The sequence below is a fragment of the Megascapheus bottae genome, chromosome 11 (genome assembly GCF_031878675.1).
Source record: "Megascapheus bottae isolate mThoBot1 chromosome 11, mThoBot2.hap1, whole genome shotgun sequence".
In the NCBI taxonomy this organism is placed as follows: Eukaryota; Metazoa; Chordata; class Mammalia; order Rodentia; family Geomyidae; genus Megascapheus; species Megascapheus bottae.
Window position 1 is genome coordinate 54,932,518 of NC_143519.1, and position 20,239 is coordinate 54,952,756.

At 39.3% G+C, this 20,239-nt stretch overlaps 1 protein-coding gene across 2 annotated transcripts in view; it reads right to left on the reverse strand.

Moving 5' to 3' along the window:
* Window positions 1-234: 234 nt before the first annotated feature.
* Lhfpl6 (LHFPL tetraspan subfamily member 6) overlaps window positions 235-20,239 on the reverse strand; it is a 208,097-nt gene continuing 188,092 nt past the window's right edge. For both annotated transcript variants that reach the window (XM_090342302.1, XM_090342301.1), the window contains one exon: window positions 235-1,340. In XM_090342302.1, the coding sequence (XP_090198428.1) occupies window positions 1,222-1,340 (119 nt within the window). In that variant the 3' untranslated portion in view covers window positions 235-1,221. The remainder of the gene's footprint in view (window positions 1,341-20,239) is intronic.

The following is a 20,239-nucleotide window of genomic DNA, read 5'->3' on the forward strand; positions in this document are numbered from 1 at the left end:
TTTAGCGATAATAAAATTCAAAAGAATTTTCAGCAAGAAGTCTTACTTCTAATGTATTATAGGTCCAGAACAATGCCTGGTGGATAGTTAGCAAGTGAATTAATGAGAAGCTTTCAAAGACAAAAGATAAATTAAGAGGGCCCCGTTGCCCTGAAAAGGCAAGAAATTAAGGAAGAAATTAAAGAAGTAAACTCAATAACTGAATTAACACGCCATAACTCAGTGAACTATTGATCAAAGAGAGAATTTATTCACAGAGCTTTTTCAAATACAAACAAAATAGCACTTTAATTTTTTTTAAAAAATGGATATTGAACTAAATGTGGTTACAGCACAGTACAATAATGGACAAAAGAGAACACAAGCTAATGACTGAAAAATGTCTCTCTTTATTTCCTATATTCAACTGGATTCTCCCCTACAGTGGACAGAATGTGACCCCTTTATCTTCAGGAGAATATCAAAGAAGAAGCGACTCGGAGAAATATTGCATATCATTGAATAAACTGAAATAGGACGGCTTAACTCTAAAAGTCTGCATAAACGCTGAAGATGGGTTGAGGGTTCGAAGAGTTTATGCAGGAGGTACAAAATACTGATGTGAGTGGCATATTGGTCCATTTACTAAGTTCAGTGGCTGTTTTATAAAGTGATAATACTGTATTTTCCAGGTGTATGTAAGGAAAAAAAAGAGGATCAATGCACTGCTATGCTTCTGTGCATGTGTGATGAGCTACATATGTGTGCATGGCTGTGTGTGTATGTGTGTGTAAATGTGTTCATGTGCTTCCAGAAGCATCCGCACCTCCAGGGATTATCTGTGGAATACCCTGCTTTCCACGATAATACTGTTGCTACTAGCCCTTTGGATTTTCCAGAGTCTGTCTCTCAAAAAAAAACAAAAACCAAACAAACCTAGACCTTTGTCTGCATGTATAAATTTGCCTTGTGTGTGGCATACCACAATATTCTGTGGGATGGGAACAACAGGTTCCCTGCAAGAGTATAAGCCTTTGGTCCATTTTTCTCCATCATTCCAGCTTCCATTATTTCCACAAATCCCTCACCATCATTTCTTCCCATAATATGTCCCTGGCTTCCTTTCATTAGCAGTGCACTGGATTAGAAACACTCTTCTGTCATCTGAAAATTGCTGGATGCTTTGGCCCCTTCAAGCCCCCATGGCCCATCTTCTCTTCTGCTGGTCCCAGTGGCTTCATCTCAGTATGGGTAGTGCTTCTGCTTCTTACCAGAGAAGCAAGCCAACCATGTGCACAGAAGCATGGCGGCTGCTGCACCTGCTCCTGTGCAGTAGTAGGCCCAGCCAATTTCACACTTACCTAGGGACAAAACAAGGGGAGACAGGTGAGCATGGCTTTGAGGAATCTTGTGTGTGTTATTTTGAGATACCCACTGGAACTGCATGTTCTCACTCATGTGGAATGGTAACATGTCAATGCTACCTCAAGAGTGAAGAAAGCAAGAAAGATTTCGTATGTAGAGAGCAAGAAAGAGCATAAGGTCTGTGACTCATGAAGCTAAGAGGACAGAATACTGTTCCCCTCCCTCCATGTCCACATCCCTGGCTGAATCAAATAAGGAACAGCAAAAACCAGATTGAGGGTGTCATTTAAGTGAATACATAATGACTCAGGTCCAAATGGGTCCTTATTCTTAAGAATAGGAAGTTGTAAAACATCCTATCTGAGTTACTAAACATGTTTAATGGCATCCAAGATATTCTTTGTATATGTTCAGTAAACAATTCTCTATATCTTTCATTGGGTATTGTTTCATTGGAAATTGTTCCAATTTGGATCCCTCCTTACATTTCTTTTTCCTTTCCCTTCCCTTCCCCTCTCTTCTCTTTCCTTCCCTCCCCTGCCCTTCCCTTCATTTTCTTTTCTTTTCTCTTCCCTCTTCGGTGTTCTCTCTTCCTCTCCCCTCTCTTCCCCCCTCTCCTTTCCCCTCATTTTCTCTCCTTTCTCTTCCCTTTACTCCTCTGCCCTCTTCTTCCTTCCACTCCTCTCCTCTTCCTTTCTTTCTCTCTCTCTCTCTCTCTCTTTCTTTCTTTCTTTTTTCCTTCCTTCCTTCCTTCCTTCCTTCCTTCCTTCCTTCCTTCCTTCCTTCCTTCCTTCCTTCCTTCCTCTCTCTCTCTCTCTCTCTCTCTTTCTTCCTTTCTTTCTACCTAGAAAGGTCTACTTCCTGATCCCTGGAGAGCTGGTTCTTCTCAAATGGCACCTCTGTAAGGATGCTTTCCTCCTGACCCTCCCTCTCACTTTACTATCCTGAAGCCTGTGCATACTGTGCTCTCCACTCTCCACCCCACCCTGTAGCGCCACCCCCCCACCCCCACACAGTGCCTGGCTTGTGCTAGTGTTCCATAAATCATGTTCAATGAAGGCAAGATGAAAGAAAGAGCAGCAAGTGGATGAGGGCAGGCAGAAAGTCATTCCTGAGAAACAGTAATTTCTGGGGTTTTATTTGAAGAGTAATTCTAGTTTTATTTTAGCACTGAACTTTTGGAGAGCTGTTTTCAAACCAACTGTGCATTTCCAGCCTCCTGTGGAGAGCGTTAAATTTAACAAGATAATAGATTCTGAAGGATCACATCTCCACTTTGGGGCAGGTCTCCAGGCACAGTGACCTCCATTAATACTGAGAGACAGAATAAGCATTTTTCAAGGGTAACAGAGTCCCATTTCCCGGACCACACTTGCTGACAACCTAATGTGACTCTTGTGTCTTGGGAACCATCTCCATTTTGAATTGTTCTTTAGCTGATTAAGTAAATCTAGGAAGGAGAATTAATAGGCAGGTAATAGATAGCCAGTGGTTCAGAACCTTTTAGAGAGTCAGCAAAATGTGTGGTCTATCTGTTCCACACACCACTCATAATAGGGAATCCAATCCATTGCTCATTACCAACCAACTATTGACCTACATGCAGTTCTATGACCTCACATACAAAACAGAGTATGTAATTCTTTATTAATTACTGAATACTTGCTGAGGAAAAAGTCATTAGCAAGGATGATTATTCAAGAATAGAAGATAGACAATAGGTATGTATTTCAAAGGTGGAACAAACCTGGGGGAAAAAAATCATGGTAAGCAAGTCAGGCTCAGAGAGACAAAAGAACATATGTTTTCTCTCATATGTGAAAGTTAAATCTAAATTATAACTACATATATATATATATATATAAACATATACATGTTCATGCATATGTATGCACAGGAGTATTTCTTCAACAGTGCAACTCCTTTGAATAACAGTTTAACTGTAAGTGGGGGAGTAATATCACAAATGATTTCATATGAATTTGATCTAGCCTTCTGGAGTAAGTAGAAATATGGCTAACCTACAAACTTGGCCTCAAAAATATATACAAGCACTTATACACAGATACGTATTTTGAGAAGTAAGAAATGATCACTATCAGTCCAGTACGATATGCATGTAACAGGATTTGGTAAATGTGGAGAAATATTTATGATTCTTTTTATCGTTATTCTAAAGGTGATATACAGAGTAGTTATAGTTACATAAGTCAGGTAAAGAATACGTTTCTTTTTTGACAATGTCACCCATATGACTTAGGAGTTATACTTATGAATGAGTCTGAAGTCATTGTCAAATACCTAATTCTTGTTTCCTTCTTTCTTTCTTTTTCAGCACTAGGATTTTAATTCAAAACTTCATACTTGGCAGGCATACGATCTTCTTGAGCCATACCTCCAGCCCTTTTTGCTCTGGTTATGAGACAGGGTCCCACATTTATGACAGGCTTGACCATAATCTGCCTATTTACACTTCCCAATCTGCTGAGAAGATAGGTGTGTACCACCACACCAAGCTTGCGTGGGGTGAGATTCAGTCTCACATGCTTTTTGCCCAGGCTGGCCTTGAACTGTTCTATCTTCCATATAGCTAGGATTACAGGCTTGAGCCTATTAGCCCATCCAGCACTGGATGCAAACATGAAATTCTTGATTCTCTGTCTCTTTAATTCTCTTTCCCACATTTCCCTTCTTCAATGTACTCATAGATTCAACAACTATACACTGATATTAATAACACACAATGTTTATTTATTATTTTTACATGTTGTATAAAAATTCAATCCAATGAGCCAGTGCCTATGGCTCAAACCCATAATCCTAGCTACTCATGAGATTTAAGAATCATGTTTCTAAGCCAGCCTGCTCCTGTGGTTGGTGAGACTTTTATCTCCAATTAACCACCAAAAAAGTTGGAAGTAGTGGTGTAACTTAAAGAATTGAGTCCTGTCTTATTCCCCAAGGGCAAGCAAAGTACCCAGGTGCATGCTCACATGCTTGTCCGCAGACAACCTTGGACCCCAGGAGATGATGGCCCCCATACCCAAGGTGGAGAATTCCATTGTGGGCCTGGCCAAAAGTACCACCCTGGGCCCCCAGGAGACCATAACCCATTTTTATTTTTGCTTCTTTGTTAAGCCCTATATAAACCTACCCCTAAGTCCAGTCCCTAGCACAACCTCTAATTCCACAGGAAGGTTTGTGCCCCTCAATAAACAATCCTTGCCTGTTGAGAATTGTGCCTGGCCTATTCATTTTCCATTCTCCTCCATTTTCCTTACATGGCTCAAATGGCAGGACACCATCCTTTATTGAAAAAGGTAAGGGACCGTTTCTAGATCTTGAGTTCCAGCCCCAGTACTGGCATAGACACAACACACACACACACACACACACACACACACACACACACACACACACACACACACTCAGTCCAAAAAAATAAAATAATGTAAGGAATTTTCATAAACTTAAAAGTGTAAAAGTGAAACACCTAGCAGACTGTGATAGACTATTCTCCATAGCCTTTCTGAGTAGATCTTTCTAGTATGATTCCTTGTTAAAATGTATATGTTCAACAATTATATTTAAAAAATCGGCACTGATTGTTTTATGGTGAAAGAAGGAAAGTATTTCTAAATACTTTAGGCTATTAGGAAACAGAGCTCCTTAAGTTTGCATGTCTAAAATAGTATGATGTCCAAAAGAGTCATAATGGAACTAGGAAATATGGGTCCATTCCCTCCCAGCTTCTCTCTTCCCCTGTCATAGCAATAAATACTTGTGATTATAATGAAAACAGAAAACATTTTACCAGAGGGCAAGATTGGTGTGTGATCTTTTCAGGAAATTAGAGAGGCAAATCTGTTTAAACTTTCCCATTTGCTCACTATAATGCTCCGTCAAACAGAACTCCAGGCTTGCTTGCTTGGCAAATTGCTGCTTTCAACAATGGGGAATACTATTCTTGACAGATAAAATAGAGGTTAATGGGACAGAAAGCAGCATAGCATAGTCACCTGCCAAGTCAACAGACAAAGGCTCTATGGCTGCATTCCAGGGCAGCTCTAGAAAGGGGAAGAAAATGAGGAGAGGTGTGGCTGATTTTTTTTTCTTTTGAGGGTGGCATGAATTTGTACTGCATCTTTTTTTTCTGACTTGCAGAGGTATTTATTACATTTTTACTGACTTGTATTTACTTATTCATTAATTTTTCTGTCAGTCCTGGGGCTTGAACTCATAGCATGAGCTCTGTCTGTGACAGCTTCTTCTTCTCAAGGCTAGAATTCTACCATTGAAGAAAACTCTTCACTTTCAGCTTTTTAACTGGAGATTAAGACTCCCATGGACTTTCCTACCTGGACAAATTTTCTTTTTTTTCCATATATTTTTATTGTAATTAATAGAAGGGTTACATTATATTCACCAGATAGAAGGTGCATTACTTCACATACATTGATACCCTTTCTCATGTCTTGGTCCCCATTTACCTCCCCCCACCCCCACCCCTCATCTTGTTTTCCCTCCTTCATTATCCAATTTCAAATACCCAAATACAAATATATCCAATATATCAGATAACAAAGTGAGATAATGTAACAATATGAGATAACCAAGGGACAGCAAAAGAGATGAGAGATAACATAGTACATTAAGGGCAACAATCACTCATTGTATGGCTTTTGTTTCTATATCCTGGAGGTCCTTTCATTTAGCATCATACTATATGGCCTTATGTATCTAGGTTTTGTTCTACTGTAAATCTCTGCTAGGAGAGCTCAAGGTTTCTACTGATGAGGACAAATGAGGGAAACTATTAAGCCTATGCTCCTATGGGATTGGCTTACATCACTTAATATGATTTTTTCTAAGTATTTCCATTTCCTTACAAATGGGGTAATGTCGTTCTTTCTGACAGCAGCATAGAATTCCATTGTGTATAAATACCACATTTTGTTGATCCACTCATCAACTGAGGGGCATCTGGGCTGGTTCCATATCTTTGCTATTGTACATAGTGCTGCAATAAACATCGTTGTGCTAGTGGATGTAGTATGCTGGACAAGTTTTCAATTGTAGTCCTTGTATCTCCACCTCCTGGATAGCTGGGATTACAAGCATAAGTTACCAGTACCCAACCTGACCTGTATTCTTTTTTTTGTATATTTTTTATTGTAATTAATAGAAGGGTTACATTACATTTGCCAGATAGAAGGTGCATTACTTCACATACATTGATACCCTTTCTCATGTTTTGGTCCCCATTTTCCTCCTCCCCACCCCCACCCCTCATCTTGTTTTCCCCCTTCCCTATCCAATTTCAAATAACCAAATACAAATATATCCAATATATCAGATAACAAAGTGAGATACTGTAACAGTATGAGATAACCAAGGGACAGCAAAAGAGATGAGAGATAACATAGTACATTAAGGGCAACAATCACTCATTGTATGGCTTTTGTTTCTATATCCTGGAGGTCCTTTCATTTAGCATCATACTATATGGCCTTATGTATCTAGGTTTTGCTCTATTGCAAATCTTTGCTATGAGAGCTCAAGGTTTCTACTGATTATGACAAATGAGGGAAACCATTGTTTCCTTTGAGTCTGGCTTACTTCACTTAATTCTTTTAGATAAATATCCAAGAGTAGCATTGCTTGATCATAGAATAGTTCTGTCGTTAGATATGAGAGACCCTCCATATTGACTTCCACCTGGATTGGAATAATTTACACTCTTATCAACAGTTGTACTGCATCTTTAGGAAGCAATAGAAATAGGGGAATAACGCCAAGGAACTCAATCTTACTCCAAATTAACACCGGAATTCCAGTGTTCTTGACATCTTTTAAGAATAATGAAGTTTAACTTCTGTCTTTTCATTGTGTTCAATGAACGTGTCTGAGCCTACTATGGGTGAGTATGCCTGCTGCTTCATTCTGTATCCTAGTGCTCAGGTTGTCCTGGAAAATCGACCCCATGTTGCCGTGAATGGTAATCAGACACGGAAGTTGTGCTGTGACTGGAAATCTGACATTAATGATTATATCATAGCTGTCCTGTAAAAGACCGTGAGCAAAGAAATACACAGTTAAGAAATGGTGCTTCATTTAGTCATTTTTTAAAAATCTATAATCCTTTCAGGAAATTAGGGAGTTAAATCTATATATGTACTTTCTCCACATGATTTGTACCTGCAAGACAAAGAAATTGAGTTCCATGAAAGAGAAGAAACTTTCCCCAAATCTCAAGCAGATGATGAGGCCTGAGCTTGAACGTGGGTCAAAACTGATTCTACAATATTGCTTTGTGCTCAGATAATGTGAATGGAAAAATCTAAATTGACCATACTTTTTTTTCTCTCTCTCTCTTTTTATTTTGCCAGAACTTATATGCTCAGAAGAAGAAAGTATCTTATTCTTTTGGCTTTGCCAGTCTTCTCTGAAAACTCCATCCCTTGGTCTAATCTGCATGGTTCTACTTATTAAAGCAGACTTGCCTCGTCAAATTCCTGCCTCCATGGAACTACACTTGGCAACTCTTGTCAACCCCAAGTTTTCTAGAAGTTGTGGAGAAGCAAAGTTTAACACAAATTTGCTAGAGGAATTCAGATGGTTCCTGCATGAGAACCCAACTCTCCACACACTTTCTTTTTTCTGTTCTTTTTTTTTTTGCCAGTCCTGGGCCTTGAGCTCAGGGCCTGAGCACTGTCCTTGGACTTTCTCAAGGCTAGAGCTCTGCCATTTGAGTCTCAGCACCACTTCTGGCTTTCTTCTATGTATGTGGTATCGAGGAATTGAACCTGGGTCTTTGTGCATGCTAGACAAGCACTCTACCACTAGGCCAAACTCCTGGATCTCCACACACTTTCAAACAAGAGTTTTGGACCTGACTTTGACTGTCTCAGCCCTAACAGATGTAGGACTCTAGGACATGGATAGACTCTAGATTCTCCTCCCTCCCAGGGACCATGCCAACTGTGAACCCTCAGTGGTTTGTGTGGAGCTACCAGACAAACTCACACCAGAGACTCTGATGTTGAGCTCTCCATCTTAGATGGTGTCGCTGGTTAAGTATGGCACAAAACAGGACCACTAAGACAACTCTGTCCTCTGACTACATGTCATCTGCTATGGTTGGGAAAGGGGTCTGTCTTCATTAAAGGTTTGATCCAAATAACATGATTGGCCATTAACAGACTTTCGAGAGATTTTGTTGTCATTGGCGACATGCCCAAGAAATGGATATGGAAACCCAGTGTCCCTTTTCCCTCTGTGTGTTCTGGTTCAAAATGGAACCATTTACTACTACTTGAACTTGGCCTGGGCACTGTCCCTGATCTTCAGCTCAAAGCTACTGCCCTACCCTTGAGCCAAGCCCCACTTCCAATTTTCTAGAGGTTAATTGGAGATAAGGGTCTCAGGTCTTTTAGTGCCCAGGCTAGCTTTGAACCTTGATCCTCAGATCTCAGCCTACTGAGTAGCTAGGATTACAGGTGTGAGCCACTGCGCCCAACAACTACGTGGGTTTTTGCTGTAAAGTGCCATCCTCAAATCAATGGGACTTACGTGACCTTAGACTTTAACCTCTGAAACTATGCGCTAAATTTTAAGCTTTTTTTTATTGTAATTAGTAATTTTAAGCTTTTAACCCTGATAAAGTTACTTCCTTTAGTTACTTTGTTTTAGTACTACAGAGGTGCCCAAAGAACATCCATCTTTGCTGTGCCTTGTTGGGCTTTGTAATTGGAAGTTGCTTCAGGAGTCCCCCTTACACACACACACACACACACACACACACACACATGCACACGTGCCCACACACACACACACTACTCCCCCCCCCCCACCTTCTGTGGCTACAAAATACCTGACTCAGCACAAAGTAAGCTTGTTGATGATTTCTTTTGTTGAAGCACAGTATCTCTAATAGATTGCATTTTAAAATTGCTAAAGTCTTAATTTATAAAAAGTATAAAGCTTTGGTTAAAAAAATGTAGCCATATTAAGTTTTATTCTTGTTGCTTTACAAATAATGAAGTTAGGAAGGTGAAAGGGTCAATGGAAAGACAAGGAAAATAAAAATGCGTCTTTAGTCTCAAATACTATGGGTGAAATTTTGATAGGTTTTTCTCCTCTTGAATAAAGTCCTTTCATGCCTCCTTATAGTCAGACTTCTTTTGCATATGTATTAAAATAAAGAACACAAAGAATATGTCATGGGAACCCATTCCATCTATTCTTTTGTGAAGTTACTGAACAAAATTGTCACTTGTGAAAAAAGAAATAGATATTGAACCTTTGACCTAAAACACATACAAGAACTTCCATCCAAATGTTACAAGGAACAAGCAGTGAAAACCATTCCACACAGTCTATAAATAGGAAAAGACCCAACATTGGTTGTTGGGTAGAAAACATTGAAGTAAAAAGAGGTGGGAGGGAAATTTTGGCTATTCAGGAGGCCGAGATATGAGCATGGAAGTTTGAAGCCCTCTGGGAAAGACAAATCCAAGAGATTCTACTGCTAATGAACTAGCAAAGAGAGGAAGCTGGGAGCATGGCTCAAGTAATGGAGGATCAGTCAAAGTATAAACTTATATTGGTTATCATAGTTATTCAGTGTATAACTCCTGTGGCTCCCTTTGAATTGTACTCTATATACGCCCTAGAGATATGTCAAGGAAGTGTTGTCCTCAGTAAATAATAGGAGTTTGACCTTTTTTTTTCTCCTCCTCTTTCCCTGCATAGTGCAAAAGGTGAGGAGATATGTGTATCGGTACCACTTCCTAAATTCCAAACACTCGATTTACAGAATGTTTCAGGGGGTATTGACAATTTTGATCATTTCTAAATCCTCATAGTGAGTGAGTTCAGCATTTTCCCCTAAGAACTGCAACTCACTTCTGAGGTGTTTGAGGTAGGCCAGATCTTTTCTCCTATCCTGCCAATGACGGAACCGTAAGATCTGGACTTTATGAAGTTGAACAATGCTTTTCCCCTAGCTCAGAGCAAGGACTCCACCAACCATCTTTGTTGTGTGCCCTGATTGTTCCACAGAACTAACCAAGATGCTAAAAGTCAGGAGACACGAGGCAAATGTGCCCAGCGGCTAGGACTGGTTCACCTGAGCTATAACATGCTTGGTATTGTCCATGACTATGCATGACAAATGGAGCAGAAATTCATGCTCTAAAAACCCATCCATGAATCTACAACAAGCTTACACCACATTCTGTCTGAAAAGGTATGTTCAGGGTGAGGTGTGTTATCCAGTGCAGCTTAATTCATTCTGTAGCCAGAATGGAAGAAATAAGTAGAGGATTATACAGCACAAAGAACATTAAGTGCAATGACCAGCTGTTCAAACACTGTACGTAAATATGAGTATGTGTTATATAGGTCTCAGATTTTAAAGGGAAAGGGGGGAAAACTTTCTGAATAACACATTAATTCTATTCCAGGTTTCCCTTTTGGGTGCTCACAAAAATGTTGCTGAGAAGCCATAATTTTAATATGTTATGTTTGTCTTGCTCCCAAAGAAATGTTTTAGCTCTATCCTGGGGGAGAAAGTCTTAGGAAAAATATAATCAATTTTGGTCCATTTAGTAGTACTGTTTATGGTCCCCAAAGAAATAGTGCAAAGCGTCATCAGTGCAGAAATTCACCCATGAGCATCAATTCGAGCTCTCTTCCTTGCACAGAGCATCAAGCTCAGGAAAAAGCAACAGACTAAGAAAAGGAGCTGGAATTTGATATGAAGTTCAGTAGCAGCATTGAGCCAACTTACATGTGGAGGGAGGGAAGATACTGTGTATTAAATTTTACTCCTTGGTATTATTAAATTTTCCTGAAATCAACAATTCCAACAGTGGGTACCTTTATGTTGACTTTACAACACTGGGGAGTTTCAGTTTTTAAAATTGAGCATGCCAGGAAAATGCTCTACCACTAAGCTGTACCCCCAACCCCTGAGACTTTAAACAGTACTTGTTAGAACTTGTTATAGAAAACTAGAACAAACAAAGAAAGTCCAAAGAAATGAATAGAAAATAAATTCTATGTCCTTTATTAATAATTCTCCACATATAAGATTGGAATAAAGTCTATGAATTGGATAATAACACGTAATGCTAATTTCTTAGTGTTGATAATTATACTGTTTACTAAGAGAACGTTATTTTAAAGAATTGACTAGTATTTAGAGTTGGAAGGTCATCATGTCTGAGAGGAAGACAATGGAGCTGGAATTCACAAAGCAAATTTATAGAAATTTAACATGAAGGCAATCTGCAATCTGGGAGGAAGGTATACAAGAATCATTGGTATTATTTTACATACTAAAAACTACCTAAAGTCAATTCAACATCAAAATTAAACAAATTCAACTAAGGTTACAAAAATTATGTGTTTACCTGGATATATGTGAAATCAGTGAGGGATTTTTATACTTGCAAGTATGTGGAAATCAATAAATCAATACGTAGGGAGGATTACAGAGCATAAAAAATAAGAAATTGGCATGATGACCATTTCCATCTCCTTTCCTTTCCTCTCCTTTCCTGGCCCTTCCACTTCTTCCTCACCTTTCCCCATTTTTCTCCTTCCCATCCCTCACTTTTTCTCTCTCCCCTTCTTCCCTCCTCTCTCCCTTCTCTGTCTCTATGCTAGGTATGAAACCAGGACTTGGTGCATGCTGGGTAGATGTTCTGTTACTCATCCACATCACCAGCGTGTTGACCCCTTTGTCCTTGGATTTTCCTGATGAAAATATACATCTACTCTCTCCCCTTCCTTTGCATGCATGACTTTCTAAAGCTGAGCGTACAGGGATGCCACTCAGGTGGTTTCTGCCTTCTGGCCACATCTCTAAAGCCAAACCTCCTCTCATTCCTAATAACTCCAGCCAAGGAAGCACAGTCTACAAAGGCAAGAATGACATCCTAGCATTCACCTTGAAGTCTCACTGAGGAAGGATGGGTGTCTGTGGGAGGTCATGGAGCACCAATCCATCTTCTCCAGTTGGAGCCTGCAGAGTGGAGGCACACACAGGCACAGACTGCTCATCACCCCAGCAAAATGCCTCTAGGCTGGCAGATGAAGTATTTATAATATTCCATGTGGGAGACAGTATTTCCCTGGGAAAGAATGGAGTTTTTCTAGCTCATACATTTGAAAGATTTTGTACAAGTAAAGCATGAGCTCCACAGAGAAAGACTACAGGATTTTTATGTGCAATCCAAGTTTTCCCTGGGCAATTCCAGCTATGAATGCTTCAGGCAAGACAGAAAGATAGGAGGGATGGGGAGTCAGGGTTTTACTGTGGAGGGATTAAATCGGAACAGGAGAGAACCCTCTTTTTAAATTCAAGCCTTGTCAAGAACCCATACATCTCTCTGTGTCTCTCTCCTCTTTCTCCCCCTTCCCCTCCTCTCTCCCTCTCCTTTTGATTTTACCCTTATCTTCTGCTTCTGCCTTTAAGGAAGTAGTAGGTCAAGGCCTCTAAGACTTTAGACTCAAAGTGACATTAGAGGAGGATCACATAGGTCAAAGGTTGGTAACCTTATTCTGAAAAGGCACAGATGGTAAGTATTTTAGTTTGAAAGTTACTGTAGAAACCAAATAAATGAGTAGGCCATTAATTTATAGAACTAGGTGCTGGTGGCTCATGCCTATAATCCTAGCTTCTTAGGAAACTGGGATCTGTAGATCTCAGACAAATCTGAAAGACTCTTGTCTCCAATGAACCAGCAAAATTCTTGAAGTGGAGGTGATTTGGCTCAAGTGGAAAAGCACCAGCCCTGAACAGGACAAATGGAGTAAGAGCATGAGCCTCTGAGTTTAAGCCTTAATAGTAGCACATACACATTCAAAAAGTATTTATTTCGTTGATAGAAATGTGAAGACCAATGTGGCGTATAGTTTTCCAACCCAGTATTCTAAGCCACCTCCTGTGTCTTATTCATGAGGACAGTTTTCCAGGACACATCAATGACTATTTGTCACAAATCTATTAACTATTTGACTAGCTGCATTTGTCTATTATTATGTAATTTCCTGGTTCTCAAACTAAAGCAACTGGGTTATCCTAAACCAAAAAAATTTAGTACAGACTATACTTTACCTGCCTTTTTTTTACCTGCATTTTTAAAGGGTAATTTTAACATACCCAACAGTATAAATTCATGGGAGTGGATCAATAAGTAAACAAACAGCATCCTTCATGAGGAAACCATAAAGCTGAACATTAAGTCATCTGGACATAAACTGGTATCTGGACATAAAGTTGAGCCCAGTAAACTGTCTACTAGTTACAACATAGGACTACTGTAGATCTAAAGTAGTCTTCATGCCTTAGAGTCTGGACTAAACATGTACAGACATTTTTTTCTCTTGTCATTATTCCGTACACAATGTAGTATTTCAATTATTACATAGTATTTATGTTATGTCTACTATTATGAGTCATCTAGATGTGAAAGGATGTGAGTAGTTAGTATGCAAGGACTGCAATAATTTATGTAAAGGACTGGAGCATGCTCAGAGTTTGGTCTTTGTGAGGGCACCTAGAGCCAATCTCCTGTGAATACTGAAGAATAACTGTGTATGTACTTCATATTAATATAAGTAAACTCTGTAATGGAAAAGAGATCCTGATAAATTAAATGATACAGGAGTTACATAGGCAGGCAAGACAGTAGAGATAGACTAATTCAAAATCTAAGAACTGGACATCCAGCTGATAATACCAGGTATTTCTGTAGAAGAATAAATACTACTTCAATGTTAATTTCTTTCAGCTTCTAGGAGTGTTCCTCTTTCATGCCATACCTAACCTAACCTAAAGTGTTCCCCTTTCCCTAGGTACTGAAATTTGAAAGCAAGCCTCTGAATTTGCAGGGCAGGTTCTCAACCATTTAGCTATACCCTTCACCACTTTTGCTTTAGTTTGTTTTTAGATAAGGTCTTATTTTTTTTTTCTCCAGGCCTGGGGCTTAAACTCAAGGCTTGAGCCATCCCTGAGCTTCTTTTGGTCAAGGCTAGCACTCAACCACTTTGAGCCACAGTACCACTTCTGCCTTTTTCTCTTTGTGGTACTGAGGAATCGAACCCAGGGCTTCATGCATGCTTGGCAAGCACCATACCACTAAGCCACATCCCCATGCCCAGGTGTTACATTTTTAATGACACCAGCCTCAGACTTCAATTCCTCTTCCGTTGCCTCCCATGTAGCTGGAATTACAGATGTGTGAGGCACGCTCAGCATGCTATTTTTTGTGTCAGGTCTGTCCTGACATATATCCAGGGTCCTTACTCCTTGAACTTCTTGAATCAAGGCCCTGTATAAGTTCATCCCAGTAAAAAGCACATGGCCATGGGAAAGGAAGTATCTGATTAGCATTCTCTGAACACAAAGGGATGCCAAAGAAGCAAAAATAGCCTACTTCCTCCAGAAAGATACTTCTATTTCAGTGCAAGTGTTGAGAGAGCCAGATGAGTGGAACAGCTTTTGAATTACTATGCTCCCACCAACATGCTGTGAGCCACAAGATTCCTTCCTTAATATACATGTTTATACCTTTAACACAATCAAAGCAGCCTCCCTTTTTGTCTTGCCTGACCAGCTGAGTGTCTGTATAGCACAGTTGCTATTCATCTTTGCCCCTTAGCACTGAAGCCAGCCCAAAAGTTTCACAGAAGATAATTCGTGTTGAGATAACATGGGCTCTATGGACAGAACGTACAGAATTCACACTGTGAGCTGACACCGGATCCCCTCTCCATGTGAGAGTGGCTCAGATAACCAGCAGGGCTTTATTCAGTAACTGGACGATCACGGTGATAAAGATTATCTCATCATTTCTGTCTGTAGCTGCTATTTATGAAGGCTGAGACTACCTGAAACTCAGCTCTTTTAGACTCCTGGCAGGCCCAAGGGTGTGAACACATCTAAACTGTCTCTAATTGCAGTTCCTCAATGTGGAACACCGTAGCTCTGGCCGATGTTCTAACTGGTCTGTGTGAAGAGGGGCTGCTGCATTCCATTGGGATTGCATTTCATCTGCCTTTCTTGTCTGTACTTGTCACACTTTTATCAGCCACCAAGCAGCCTCTCCATGGTCTCTCTAAGTCTCTAAGTCTCCTGTTAAATGGAACTGTGTTGCAGGAAGCCCTACTTCGATGCTGGTTAGCAGCTCTCAAGTCTAAGAAGTTTTCTTTCTGACCCTCCATTACTTACAAGGCAGCTCTTAGGGACAGTTAATTTGGCGGAACTCAACCTTGTGTTTCCTTCTGATTAATTCCAATACTTGTGTGAAAAGCTGTGAGAGATGATAAGAGCTAGCTTCATTCCACAGCATCGTTTCCAAATGAAGATGAAAGCAAATCTCAGCCCAAATCCTGTGGTCCATACACTCACTTATTTAACAAGCAGCCATGAGAACAATGAGGCACAAAACAGCTCATCAACTGGATCTGGGTGCTAGTTGATTCTTAGCTCTGCCTTACAACGGGTCTAGATGAACAACTTGTCTGTGACAGAACCGTTTTAGGCAAATGTAGCCAGATTCTATGGTAGGATTTTGTTACCTTAGCAACAAACAAACAGAACAGTCCAAACCTAAGACTAGAAACAGAGCCTTTTAAGAATGACCAAGAGTTGGATGCCTAGCCTAAGAATAGTAAAGCCACGGCTAGAATGGATCCATAACGCTGTACTGATTGTAAGCTACTTAGATGCATCTCATCAATGGCCTTTTCCTTACATTCCACAAGCATCCCGCTGTTCCCATGCCTGGATTCTTAAATCCTTTTGTTCAAGGACAGGAATTTTCTCCACTTATTTTAGACCCTCTCCATTCTTGGCTGTCTTGGATTTCATCATTCAATTTTCAATCATTCACCATGGCTGTCTAACACGTTAGCTTATGAAGAGTAAAATCTCAGACTTATATAGGCCTTGACACCACTGCTACAATGCCTATACTCATTGTATGATATTTCAATATAGATAGTGATACTTGTGTGCTCTTTAGGGGGAAATCTGCCCACTTATTTTTCTTACAAAGAGGCAATATTCATTACATAGCACAATAAGCACACCTGGCCTCTTGTAGGTCTACAAGTACCTTTGAAAAGAGTGTTCAGAGCAAAGTGCCTCTGTTGATGTGGGATATGCTCTACGGAGGAACGTCTCCAATAGAGACACAAATGAAACTCCCTCTGGTCCAAAATGGAACTATATTCATTCACTGGGAAGCTTGGATGCTCATACGCTCAGATATGACTTCAAGTCAGAACTGTGTTTCAAAGTACTTATTTGTATAATGTATATCACAAGTAGGGGCATTTAACAATATTTATTCATTATTCTGACAACTCTTCCACAGATGAAGAGATCAAAGTCATAGGGTTTCCATAGCTTTCTAGTTCCTGGGGAGTTTTAAAGATTGTTGGAAGGTTAGTTCTAGAAGTTCAGATCTTCGAAGCGTTCCAATGTCAGACTAATAATAAACTTTGCCAGAGGCTCTAAGTTTCTAGCTACCCCCAAACTCCTTTAAACCATACTTGAACCCATGAAGAACCATATGAAGAACCCATATGCATAGCACATAAAAATCACATACTAGTTGGGTGCCAGTGGTTCACACCTATAATCTTACCTACTCAGGAGATTGAGATCTGAAGATCGTGTGGCCCAAAAGGGCACGGAAGTCTGTGAGACTCTTATCTCCAATTAATGACCAGAAAACCTGAAGTGGCTCTGTGGCAGAGCAGCAAACTTGAGCTGAAGAGCTCAGGGACAGCACCTAGGCCCAGATTCAAGCCCCACAACTTACCCCTCCCCCCAAAAATCATATATTACACATTCTCTGAAGCCTATTGGTGAACTATGGGCCCAATGGATGATCTGGAAACTTCAACTTCAAATCAGTCCATGGACCAAGAATTACCCTACATCAAAATCTTTTACCAGAGAGTGATAACCCAAAGCTATATATTCAACTAGAAATGCAACTGACACATCTGGTTGTCCAAGGCATGACCCCCAACATGAGAAGATAAAAAATACTAGCCAGAGTTTACAAAGATATTAAGTGTACAGTGAGAGAACTGAACAGTGTTCTGTTAAAACATGCTGCTAAAATGATTTGTGTTGAATTATATTAATCGATTTGCGTATGTTGAACCAGCTTGCCTTCCTGTGATGAATCCAGTTTGATCATAGTGTATAATTTTTTGATGAGTTGTTGTAGATGATTGGCCAGTATTTTGTTGAGAAGTTTTGCATCGATGTTCATCAAAGATATAGGTCTATAGTTCTCTTTCTTTGATGAATCTCTGTCTGGTTTGGGGATGAGGGTTATACTGGCTTCATAGAATGAGTTTGGTAAAGAACCTTCATTTTCAATTTCGTTGAAGAGCTTGAGGAGTATTGGTGTGAGCTCTGCTTTGAAGACCTTATAGAATTCAGCTGTGAATCCATCTGGCCCTGGGCTTTTCTTAGGTGGAAGTTCTCTAATTGCCATTTCTATTTCAGAGCTTGAAATAGGCCTGTTGAGGTGGGTTAGTTCTTCTTGGTTCAGTGTGGGTATGTTAATATTGGCTAGGAATTCATCCATTTCTTCTAGATTCTCAAATTTGTTGGCGTATAGGTTTGAGAAGTATTCCCTCATGATATTCTGGACCTTGGTAATTTCTGTCGTGATATTACCATTTTCATCTGCGATTTTGTTTATTTCAATATGGCCAGGAGGGATCACTACTACACTGTTGGTGGGAGTGCAAACTCGTTCAACCACTATGGAAAGCAGTATGGCAGTGCCTCAAAAGGCTAAACATAGAACTCCCCTATGACCCAGCAATTCCACTACTTGGCATTTACCCAACCATCCAAAACCTAGGGCATACTAAATCCACTAGCACAACAATGTTCATTGCAGCATTATTCACCATAGCAAAGATATGGAACCAACCTAGATGTCCCTCAGTTGATGAGTGGATCAACAAGATGTGGTATTTGTACACGATGGAATTCTATGCTGCTGTCAGAAAAAATGACATCGCCCCATTTGTTAGGAAATGGAAAGACTTAGAAAAAATCATATTAAGTGAAGTAAGCCAGACTCAAAGGAACTTAGGCTCAATGGTTTCCCTCATTTGTCATAACCAGTAGAAACCTTGGGCTCTACTAGCAGAGATCTGCAATAGAGCAAAACCTTGATATATAAGGCCATATAGTATGAAGCTAATTGAAAGGACCTCCAGGATACTGAAACAAAAGCCATATAATGAATGATTGTTGTCCTTAATGTACTATGTTATCTTTCATCTCCTTTGCTGTCTCTTGGGTATTTCATATCGCTACAGTATCTCACTTTGTTATCTGATATATTGAATTTATTTGTATTTGGTTATTTGAAATTTGATAGGGAAGGGGGGAAAACCAAGACGGGGGGGTGGGTGGTGGGTGGGGGGGAGGGTGATGGGTACCAAGACATGTGAAAGGGTATCAATGTATGTGAATTAAAGCACCTTCTATCTAGCAAATGTCATGTAACCCTTTTATTAATTACAATAAAAATTATAAAAAATAAAATAAAATGATTTGTGATGATTAGGAAGGACATGGATTACAAGTGAGAAAATAATAGAAGGCATAATTAATAACAATAATGAATAATTGACAACAGTAGGACATAAAACAACAAAACCAGAGATAACTAAAACAATCTTCCAGTTTTTGTCATTAAAGGCCAGTGGAGCTGCACAAGTTCCATACCTTTCTGACTTCTTATGATAGTATAAACACTTGTGATTTTTGTTTTTTTTTTTCTTTCATATATTTTTATTGTAATTAATGGAAGGGTTCCATTATATTCACCAGATAGAAGGTACATTATTTCACCAACATTGATACCCTTTCTCATGTCTTGGTCCCCATTTCTCTCCCTCCACCCCCCATCTTGTTTTCCTCTTTATCTATTCTATCTTAAGTGATGATGAAGTATATAAAACATCCTCAAAGTATTTCAAAATGACTAAAAGAAGGACTGTGTTGATATTTAAGGCAGAATTTGTGGTATTTCTTCTATTTCCATAATACTTTTAACACTTAGTCCTTTAAAAACTCTCATTGATTGATGGAGGGTACTGAGATTTGAACTTACTAAACTTGCACTCTACCACTTGCTCTATGCCTCCAGCCCTGTTCTTCCCTTTTAGACATATAGAAGAAATTGTAGTTTTCAAAGCTCAAATGATTTGTGCATAATCAAAGTTAAAAGAGAGTAAAACTACAATTTATATTCAGCTCATTACTTTTTAAATTACCCTTTTAAGAAGAAAACACATTTTATTTGGAGTCATTTTTCATATGGTATTTCCTGGTAAGAACTGACCAATGAAGCCTTCACATTCAAACTCTGGTTATATAATATACTTTATTATTTTCTTTTTTTAATATTCATTAATATTTGTCAATATCATTTCAGATTAGAAATCATACAAGAAGTCTGGTTAGTTCCTTCAGCACTTTATTTTATTCTTTTTCTTTAGTTTCCTAAATTCTTCTGTTTACCAATCAAGAATGTTTACAAGTGGTTATCGCAAATTGGGGAGAACAATATAGAAAGTGGTCATTCCCTATATTTTACTAGAAAACACAAGTAGGCTGAAGGCATAGCTCAAGTGATAAAGTACCTGTCTGGCAAGCAGGAAGTCTTGAGTTCCAACTGGGGTTAGAGGGGGAGGGGAAGATATCATAGTAGAATATAGTCTAGATCACATAATACGAAAGAATAATTTGAATAAAATTTCAGTTTCCTTAAGTACTTTATATTACTTTTATTAGGGTATATGATTCATTTCTATCTTTATTTTTTGCCTTAGT